This window comes from Pelophylax lessonae, assembly GCF_965119305.1.
Source record: "Pelophylax lessonae genome assembly, chromosome: 13".
NCBI lineage: Eukaryota > Metazoa > Chordata > Amphibia > Anura > Ranidae > Pelophylax > Pelophylax lessonae.
This window is the reverse complement of record NC_138780.1, coordinates 18,529,892-18,540,791: the sequence shown is the minus strand read 5'-3', so window position 1 is coordinate 18,540,791 and position 10,900 is coordinate 18,529,892. Positions and strand designations below refer to the sequence as shown.

The following is a 10,900-nucleotide window of genomic DNA, read 5'->3' as shown; positions in this document are numbered from 1 at the left end:
TACTTGGGGGCTCCCCGTAACATACGTGCGTGGAGTAACTCACCGGAATGTTAGTGTATTGTTTTGCGTTCTGTCAGTGACGGGGGGCGCCTTCTCCTAGAAGTCTGTGCTTTATATGAGACGCTTAAAGTATAAGATTGTCGATACTTCACTGCAATTTCTTGCTTGATAATGTATTACTGTACTGTGATGCCCGTGGCGGCGGGTCCCCCGCTGCCGTATGACTATAGTCTATGCCACTCTAACTAGGCCTTTTGGGACTTGGAGACTTCCTCGTCTGTTTTTGTCTTGTAAGTTTGGTTTTGGTTTTGTATTGTATGTGAAAAAGTTTTTTTTCAATAAAAATTATCTGATTAAAAAAAAGAAAATATGCAGATATAGCCATACCTGGAATTCAGCTTTAATTTGCAAGCACAAAAAATACACCGACCTGAGTCAGTGAATGAAAGTACCATAAATGTGATCATACAAATAAATGAAAATAAATCAACAAGAAGATCTCAAATCCAAAACCTGTACATGGATATAATACCCCGGTGTTGATCGTCCAGGATGGGTTGAGATACAATAGTCTCTGATGGAAATGGTGAAAAAAGTCCAAGAAACATATGGGTGCAACGACCAGCAGATCCTAGGTGAGGTAAGGGATCCCTCTGAACATGTAAACAAAAAAGAAGACAAGGGCGCCAGGTCAGGAGTAGAAAATATTAAACCCAAAATTTATTAGTGAGCACTTACATGAGGACAGGCCGATATCAGCATGATGGCAAGCAAAGAAATTAATCCCCAAGCATTAGTGGACTGGAGGGTGACGTGGGACCCGGAATAGTAGCACCGAATGTGCTGCTGAGGGCCGGGAGCAGAGAACGTGATGGTACAAGGCAAGGTCCATCCTCACCTCCCTCAGGACATCAGCAGTGGTGCGGACGGACCCTGCCTTGTACCATCACGTTCTCCGCTCCCGCTCCTCAGTAGCATATTCGGTGCTGGTATTCCAGGTCCCATGTCACCCTCCAGTCCACCAACGCTTGGAGATTCATTTCTTTGCTTGCCATCATGCTGATATTGGCCTGTCCTCATGTAAGTGCTCACTAATACATTTTGGTTTTAATATTTTCTACTCCTGACATGGCGCCCTTGTCTTCTTTTTTGGAATTCAGCTTTAATATTTCACATAACCTAAATTGCTATCTTTGAAAATCCCCCATCCTCTTTGTTCCCGAAACCAGAGACTGCCAGAGCTACATATGAGATATCGCAGGTCATCTGACACAATGAAATTTAAGGAAAAATTGCTATTTTAACATGTCGTTTGTTCATACTTTCATCTCTTATTTCTACAGGGAACATTTCGTGCAGGGAACTACCATGTTAGTCTGTTAGGTCATTTCAGCTTCCGCAGTAGAATTGATGGAAAATTATTATAAGATATGTACAGACATTGCCTATAGAACAGTTTAAAAATAGCTCTTCGTTATTCTTTAATTAAACTGGTGATCCAAGAAGATGTAATCTGACAGTCCAGTTGGTAGTAAGCCGTTATTCTTATCACAGTCTTGGAGAACTGGGTCCTTTATTTACAGGTTCAAGAGATTTGATAAATTTTATGTGATAAAAGATGAAAAGAAAAGAAATTATCAACAGAAGTCCTGATAGTATTAGCCGGACCATGTTCTGTATCACTGCTGAATTATATTCTCCTAAAAGGAAAAAAAAATAGTTGAGCTCTCCAAAAATATTACCAAATAATAACTCTGTAGGTGAGCTTTAGACTATATTACCCATTATTTCACCTTTTATGACCAAATCTGGTATCATAATTTCTGGTGGCACAGAATGCAAATTTGCAGAAGGGGGCTGATTCCACATGCTGGAATAGGCAGCCATTTTGCTAAACTGGCACTAAGATCCTCGCAATGGGGGTGATTGGGGGACATTTTGTCCCACAACAGCAACAGATATGTAAAGAAAAGGCCCCTTGCAATGTGTCTGTGATCATGCTATCTAATAATTCTGCTGACTCCTCATTGCCATTCTGGGGCTATGGTAGGATTAACAGAAGAGAAGGAAGAAGAGAAAGGATTTGTCTGCCACTTCCTTACCTCCTGTGTGTCCTGTACTGTATGTAAGGTCCCTTTGAAATACAAAAGACATGCTGTAACTCTAAAGATGCAGTCTGACCACCTCTTTGTCCTGCAGAATCTGCTTTCTGCCAACTACCTTCTTGTGTAGAACTTTGGTCTTTTACTTTAGACATGCATGACTTATTTTTTTAATAAAGGGGACTGCCTACATTTATTGGCAGCAAATGGTAAAGCGGGATATGTGGTGCATTGATACATACTACTTTGGTGCACAAGTATGCAGTAAAATGCTGCAACAAAGGGCAACTGTATCACATCAACAAGTCTACACTATAGACTTATAATAAAAAATATCCAGCAAAATAGAAAAAGAAATGCCTAATTTGGTTATAGGAGGCTAGAGTTAATGTTTACCACTGTCTGCTCTTCCTGGTTGTAGGATTTCTCCCTTCCATTTGCTGCTGTCTGCCCTTCTCCATGCATTAAAGGAAGGGCATGCTTTTACCCTTCAGTCATGCCTTCAGTGCCCTGACTATAATTAAATTAATAAATAAAAATTAAAATTAAAAACAGACAAAACAAATTGTTTCGTGGAATCTGTCACTCCGGGTAACCAAGGCCAGGAAATTCAGCCGTGCCTTCAGTGACCTGACTATAATGAAATGAATAAATAATAAAAAATAAATAAAATAAAAAAAATCAAACAAAACAAATTGTTTCCTGGGAATCTATCACTCTGGGGCAACCCAGGTCAGGAAATTTCCACTGGATTATGTAGGGTTGGGTTCAGTGCAAATAACTTGGACAAACTGGGGCAGAGACTGCCGGACTGATTAATAGTTATAGTGTATCTTTTTATGTTTTGCCATCTGCATTGTTCAGTCACTGTACATTATTTCTGACTGTTGTCTCTCAAACGATACACTCTAATGTCTATTTCAAAATAAAACCTGTTTTATCTATCCCTCTTATATTGAGGCTTAATCAAGCTGCTTACATAATGTCCAGCCACTGTACAGTATTTGTGGCTATTGTTTCTCAGATAATACACTCTAATTTTAATTGCAAGATAAAACCTTGTCTCCTTCTAACGCATAGGTGAAGTTTAAATTTTGAGTATTTTTTGAATACCTGGGAAAAGGAGAGGGGATTATGGAGTTGTGGTTTTAAAGTGTGTTTTGGGCACTCTATTTTGACATTTTACTTTTGTTTTGACATTTTATTTATCTTTTAGGAAAATGCAGTGTGGGTCTATTAAAAAAGTAAATTACAAATGATACTATTAGGCTCAGTTCAAATATGTGCAAATTGGATGTGTTTTTAACCACATCCGATTCACATAACATGTGAATCAGATCAGCTTTCAATGGAGCCAGGTCCCACATGTCTGGGGCAGCTGCGGTCCATTTCTGAAAAGGGTCCTGTGCGATTTTGGGTCCAGTTTAGGTGCATAATCAAATAAAAATTTGCACCTGAATCGCACCTAAACTGGTTAACAAAACCGTGCTGGACTCCGGACTGCAAACCACAGCCAGACGTGTGTGTGAACCTAGCATTACCCTGTTATGCCACTGGCCAATTTGTATGAAGTTGGGGGCTGAGCTTTTTTTTTTTAAGGGTGAACTTTCATATAGCTGTTAGATCTGTTACTAGCCAGCCAGCTACTTCCATCGGTCAATTCAGGCTTTTTACTGCTTGAAAACAAAAATCAAAACTATTCAAAAAAGAAAATAAAAAGCCTTTTTTTCAGGTTGAAATGAATGAGAGGGGTGTGTCACTGCTGTATTTAAGCCAAGCTAAATGTAACAGGTAAATTAATATCAATCACACATCCAAATTATATGATGCCAGAATATGGTGTCACTGATGCTGTCCATGAAAATCGTACTGTTCTGTAACACCACAAAAAGCTTACATACATCTCCAAAGCATGAAATTGAAAAGATTGATGTCATGTTAAAAGGACCCCCCCCCCCCCCATTCTAGGTATATTTAAAAGTGGTTTTTTTTTGTTAAATATTCCCCGTAGTAGTGCCAAGCTCCCCATGCCCTTTTTGACAATAGCTTGCCTATTAGCCTAGAAATTGGTCAGAAATATCAAGATTCCCCTCCCTTGGACTTCAATAGGGTTTATAGTGAAGCTTAGGTTTTGCTGATCCTAGGCAGGATTCTATGGGCCTCAACACCCCCAACCATGTGAATCAAGCTCAGGCAGATTTTCTCATCCCTAATGCTTACTGTATTCTTATTTGCAAGTATGTAATATTATATATAGATATTCCATATTTACCAATATGCAGCATGTTGTGCAGCTTCAAAACATGGCTCATTCCAACTACTACCCTCAAAAGATTTGGCCAATTTATTAGTGTTAGCACCTCTATGCATGTTTTGCTTTCTGGATGGTGAGTACATCATGTATATACTGTAGTAAACCATTATTGAGGTCTCTATTTGAAAATAAGCTATGATCACCTTGTATTTTTAAAGTTAATTCCCCACTCTTCTTGTTCACATTCTTGGTTGAAGTTCTTACTTCACAATAATAATTCCCGGAATCCTCCACCTTTGCCAGTGGGGCTTCATACTGATGAGATGAACTAAATTCCTGAATTTTCAGTCCATTCTTGTAGAAAGCAAATTGCAAGTCAATGCCCTTTCTCATTACACTTGTTCTACATGTTAGGATTGTTTGATTGCGTTCCATGTCCGCGTCTTGGATCAACTCAATTTCTGGCTGAGAGAAAAGCTCTGTATAGAAAAGTAATATATCTGTAAGCATATCAGACAATATCAGTATACAGAATCATATATGATTTACAAAATTTCACAAATGGACAGTATAGTAAATAGTAAACTTATTTTCCTCTTATACGATGAGACAGTGGCACCTAATTTGCTCACCTTGTATCTGGACGTATAACTCTTCACTGCTCCTGGTTAATTTGTTGGTTGAACTTCTCACTTCACAGGAATATTTCCCAGAATGGTTTGGCTGAGCAGACTGGACTCCATACTGATTAGCTAAATTGAATTCCTGAACATTTTTTCCATCTCTGTAAAACGCATATTCCAGACCTGTACCAGGAATGAGTTCACTACGTATTGTGTGACAGGTCAGGGTCATATTGTCTCCTTCTGTCATTTGATTTGGGGTCATTATGATTTCTGGTTTAGTGAAGGGCTCTGAAGGAGAAAATAAAAGAAATAAAAACAAAATAGTTGTAAAATATGACCTATGAGAAAAGTTCACTTACATATGTTTTAGGGTTTCAAAAACAAAGTTTTAAAGGGGTTGTAAAGTCAGAAGATTCTTTATCTTAATGCATTCTATGCTTTAGGATAAAAAGCCTTCTGTGTGCAGCAGCCCCATTAAGCCCCCCAATACTTTCCTGAGCCCCATGAGACACAGAAGTGGCACCATTGGCTCTCGCTGCTGTCAATTAAACTAAAATAGCCAATCAGGAGAGAGAGGGCGGGGCCGAATGACAGCTCAGTGTCTGAATGGACACAAGGAGCTGCAGTTCGGCTCGGGGGACCCCTTAGCAAGCGGCTTGCTGTGGGGCCACTCAAAAGGAGGGAGGGGCCATGAGAGCCAAAGAGGACCCGAGAAGAGGAGGATCTGGGCTGCTCTGTGCAAAACCAATCGCACAGAGGAGGTAAGTATCACATATTTGTTATTTTATTAGAAAAAAAAAACAAGACTTTGCAATCACTTTAAGTGTAAATGTCTTGTGTAAGGGGCAACCAGATTTGCCTTTTATTTGTGTATGCTGTGATTCTTGTCTAGCAAAATGTCCTGATGGTGTTTGACTCCTCATATGTTAAACAGTTGAGGAAAATGTAAAAATAGTGCTGGACCCATAGGGTATTGTTATCTTTGATGTTAATGTAAATATATATATTTTTTTTAGTTGAAGGTGATGAGTAGTTAGAATATCTTTCAGGTTTTAAAGTGGTTTTAAACTCCCATTGGTTAATTGTACCTAAACATGCACTGTTTAGGAGATATTTATTGTATATTCAGCCAAATACGTCATCAGCGCATGCACTCTGAAGGAAGGCCCACCCTTGCCATTCCTTCAGAGCCTTGTGCTGTGACCGGCGGCTTCCGCGTGCATGCGTGGGTGTGATGTCACGCGGCTCCAAAGAACCCAAAAAATGCCAAAAAAATGCCAGCGCCAAAAAAAATGCCCAGGTGTGTTCTTGCAGGCATTTTTTTGGGAATTTTTTTGGGTTCTTTGGAGGCAGGCAAAACATCTGAACTTCTGTATAGGGGTATATATATACACACACACTTATATGTATTTTACACTTAAACATATATAGGTGTAATAGGAGCGGAGCCATATTAGTGTTAATTATTTCATAAGCTCAAGTATAGTGTTCTGCTACTTTCACACCTATATATGTGTATGGGTATATATACATATAAGTATGTGTGTATATATACCCCTACACAGAAGTTCTGATGTTATGCCTGTCTCCAATAACCCCCAAAAAATGCCCAAAAAAAACGCTTGATACTAAACCGGCAAGGTGTGAAAAAAGCAGAGCCATATCCCTGTTCTATAAGTGACAAAATACAAATGATCTTTTTTTTATGGTTCTGGACATGCTACAGAGCTGAAACTTCACAGGTACAAAATCTCTTTTTTTATTTTTTTTTTATTTTTTCAATAATTGTCTCTTTATCAAAAATGACAATTTTTAAGAACTTTTTTTTGTGTGATTAATAGTCCCTGGGGCATGACCCAGAACCCTAGGCACTTTTTAGGGGCATTTATTGGGTTTTAGGGCTTCAAAATGGTGTTTTTTGATTACCGAAGTTCGGGTCCCATTGATTTCAATGGGGTTCTGAAATCCGGGCCGAACTTTCGGGAAGTTCGGATGTTCTGGCCGAGCCGAACTTTTGAAAAGTTCGAACATCCCTAGTGACAAACTGTATCTTAACTGTTTCTGAGGCAATTCCATTGTCAGTCCTTATACAAAGTATGCTTCAATGTTCAACAAAGCTATTCCATGCACATATCTAGCTCTAGTTCGAGATGACCGAGGACAATGCCTGATGTCCTCAACCATCTTTGTGAGGAAGTTGGGTCCACCTCGGACTGGTTGGGGAATTTGTGATCAGTTTATTTTTTGTCAGAAAACATGTGAATAGCCACCATTATTGGTTAAAATGTTGCAAGAAATGAATAAATTATTTTCTTAAATATGTTTCTAATTATTTGATTATATACGTAACTGCTATTAGCATCTATTGAAAAAATACATGGTGGTTATATTTTGCTATGGCTGACACAAAATGAATGTCTACTTTTCCATGGGGAAAAAATATAAGGTGCATTGATAGGTAGTCTTGTGGGGTACGTATTAGATTTCAGATGGTGGTTTGACATCCCAGTGAAAATCCTAGGAAGCTTTTCAGAAACAAGTGTGCTCAACTTGACCAAGCATACATGTTTACACTAGTGGAGAAGTATGAAGAGAAGTGTCCAGAGGATCAATGGTGATTGGACAAGGTTTTTTTTTAGAATTTCTTATTCTTCCTAAGACTAATCAGAAATTGGTAGCTTTTGCAGCCATTAACATTAAAACATTCAGATCTGTAATTTTAAGCTCAAGGAACCCAAATGTGAAAGAGCTTCTGTGGCTGCTACTGTAATCTTTCTTGAGGAAATCCTTGTTGCCTGCTTTTGTGTTGATCTTCTTAATTTAATCAGTTTGAAGTGACCGAGAAAATTGTATAAAGCTGTACTTCTGGTTTCACTTGGTGCATACTTGGTGTGATAGCCAGGTGAATTGAATATTCAGATATCCATCAGGAATAGAAACCCATATATATTCATTCTGGTAGGTGTCTTTTCAGCAGATGACATTTCGTACAAAAAACAATTGTTTTCATTTCCATAACTTGTGTTCCTACCCAGTGGTCAGTTTCCTACATATTTACTATATATTGTACTTCCAAGCTGTCTATATGCTGCTTTCAGGAAATATTTCTTTCTGGTCACCATTACCAAATCTCTGATATCTCACCATGTCTATCAATTTTTGATTTATACTTACTATTTATAACAATGTTCAACTCTTCACTTCTCTTCCCAGTTATTCTGCCAGAAACTGTTCCCACATCACAGTTGTAGGGGAAACCCCAAAAATCATGGGTTTCAGTAACATTTTGACTGTTGAAGCCAGATTGAAAATTATTTATTAGACAAACATGTAGGGAGACAGCCATGTTTGGAGAGCAACTCAGTTACATTACATTCTGTTGGTTTGATAAATATTGCTCTAACTTCCTGGGGACTTGTATTTCAATTTATACATTCTGAAGTGGGTGGCACCTAGCTAACTAAATTCTTTTGAAGTCCAATTTGAGTCTTTGGTGACAATCTTTGATATGTGGATGGTCATTAACATAGACATGTCACTTCCAAGGCTTGTTGGCTAAACAGGTCTTCAAAGGTCTAGAGAGCAATCTAACAGCTGGAGGTGTAAATGGCTTTTGAACACAACCGCTGTTATACAATATGACTTCTCACAACATATACATCCAATATATCTGCCTAATCATAAATACATATTTGATAATCATAAATAAATATTGATAAATTAAATGGCTGTTCCCTTTTCCCCATCACAGTAATATATCCCAGAATCCTCAAGCTTAGCAGACTGGAATCCATAATGGTCAGAGGAACTGAATCTCTGAACATTTTGTTCATTTTTGTGGAAAGTACTTACCATTTATTTTAATGTTCGATCCTTTACTTTTCTTCCTAATCATTCTTCCAGAAACTTCACAGTAATATTCCCCAGAATTCTCCGGCTTAACGGACTGGAATCCATGTTGCTCAGAGGAACCAAAACTCTGAACACTCTGTCCACCTTTGTAGAAAGCAAACTGCAGCTCTGTCTCTGGTCTGTATGGAGACACATTGGTGTGACATGTCACAGTAACATTATCTCCTTCCATTACCGGAAGTGGGGTCACTTTTATTTCTGGAGTTGTGAAGAGTTCTGAAAAATATAAATATCAAACAGTAAATCTCCATTATTTTACCAGCACACAAAGGAACCACTATATGTTACAAGGTTGATCTGTAAATGAAACTATTGAAAGATTCTGTACTTAATTTTTAAATTTTCTCTGCATTTTCTAAATGTGATGTTGCATCTTATAAGAAAGCGCAGCGCAACTTTAAAAAATAGACCACATGGGTTTACCTGACAGCTAAGAACGTTGTATTCTGTGGCTGAAGGTACATTAGGCATTCACAGGATACAGAAGTAAGTGTCGGCAAGTATGGGCCCCAAAAATTAGCCCACATGGGTTTACCTGACATCTAAGAATGTAGTATTCTGTGGCTGGAGGTACATTAGGCATTGACAGAAAAAGATATAGTCGGCCATGAAAGGCCCCAAAAATTAGGCATTCAATGGACATGAAATGCCTTTTATCCCGCTGTATTTAGTGAAGACAAGGACCAGGAAATGTTGTGGGTGGATGGCGGTCTGGCAGATATTTGTGGCCTGTCATGAGGAATTTAAATGAAACATGGTCTACTGGTCACATGTGTTAAATTCCGCAGAGATCCATGCCTCATTCATTTTTATAAATGTGAGGTAGTCTACACTGTCATGAGATAGGCAAGTGCGCTTATCGGTCACGATCCCCCCTGACTTGGCTTGCCCCCCTGACAGGACACTGGATGGGGGGCAAGCCAACAGTTCCATTGCAAATTGTGTAAGCTCTGGCCAGAGGTCAAGCCTGCCCACCCAGTAGTCCAGGGGTTCATCACTCCTCAGAGCGTCCACATCGGCTGTTAACCCGATGTAGTCAGACACCTGTCAGTCTAGGCGTTCCCTAAAGCTGGATCCGGAGTACAGATGTCGATGGGTCGGCTGAAAGAAGGATTTCATATCTGAAGTGACCAAGACATCTTCCACCCGCCCTCTTCTTGCAGGCGCTGTTGGATTGATACCTGCAACTGTCTCTCTGTGACTGGAAATTCCTCTGCCAGCGCACGCAAAAGCAGAATGCAACCTTTTTTCTCAGCAAGGCCTGGAAGTGCTGCATTCTGACGGCCCTCTGTGATGGTGATAACATTTCTGCCATTTTTTGTTTGTACAGGAGGTCTAAGTGCGTTGCCACCCAGTACGGGTCCTTGCCCTTTATGCAGGACCAGTGTGACTCTTGGCTTCCAGGCACAACAGATGAAGCACAGCATGGCAATGTCTCACCTGGCATGTGGAATAGGTTCTGGGGATCTTGGGCGGTGCAGCGGAGAAGGAGAAAGAGGATGGAGGAGGAGGAGAAGAAGAGGCAGGCCTGCATGCAATCCGTGGCGTCTACACAGGTGCCACGGGTTAAATGCTTGACGGCCGTCAGAAGGTTCACCCAGTGGGCAGTAAAAGTGATATACCTTCCATGCCCGTGTTTGCTAGACCATGTGTCTGTGGTCAGATGTATCTTGGCTTCGACACTGTGTGCCAGAGATATATTCACTTGCCGCTGAACATGGCCATACAGCTCTGGAATTTCCTTCTGTGAGAAATATTTCCTGCCTCGGACCTTCCATTGTGGTGTTCCAATGGCCACAAATTTCCAAAAGGCCTCCGAGTCCACCAGTTGATATGGCAGTAGTTGGCGGGCTATCAGTTTCGACAAGCCAGCAGTCAAACGTTGGGCAAGAGGGTTATCCGGCTTCATCATTTTTTTACGCTCCAACATTTGGGCCACGGAAGCATGCCTTTTTCCAGAACAACATGACAATGGCATCATGGAAGGTGGAGTGGAGGACAATTGT

At 39.9% G+C, this 10,900-nt stretch overlaps 1 protein-coding gene across 1 annotated transcript; it reads right to left on the bottom strand.

The window, feature by feature from the left end:
- Positions 1–1,510: 1,510 nt before the first annotated feature.
- Positions 1,511–8,222, bottom strand: LOC309569741 (high affinity immunoglobulin gamma Fc receptor I-like). The gene is made up of 4 exons (XM_082275727.1): positions 8,157–8,222; positions 4,989–5,270; positions 4,560–4,835; positions 1,511–1,700 (listed from the first exon to the last, which is right to left on the bottom strand). Exons 2-4 carry the CDS (start codon positions 5,242–5,244, stop codon positions 1,549–1,551), a joined length of 684 nt encoding a protein of 227 aa, XP_082131853.1. The 5' UTR covers positions 5,245–5,270; positions 8,157–8,222; the 3' UTR covers positions 1,511–1,548.
- Positions 8,223–10,900: the final 2,678 nt, after the last annotated feature.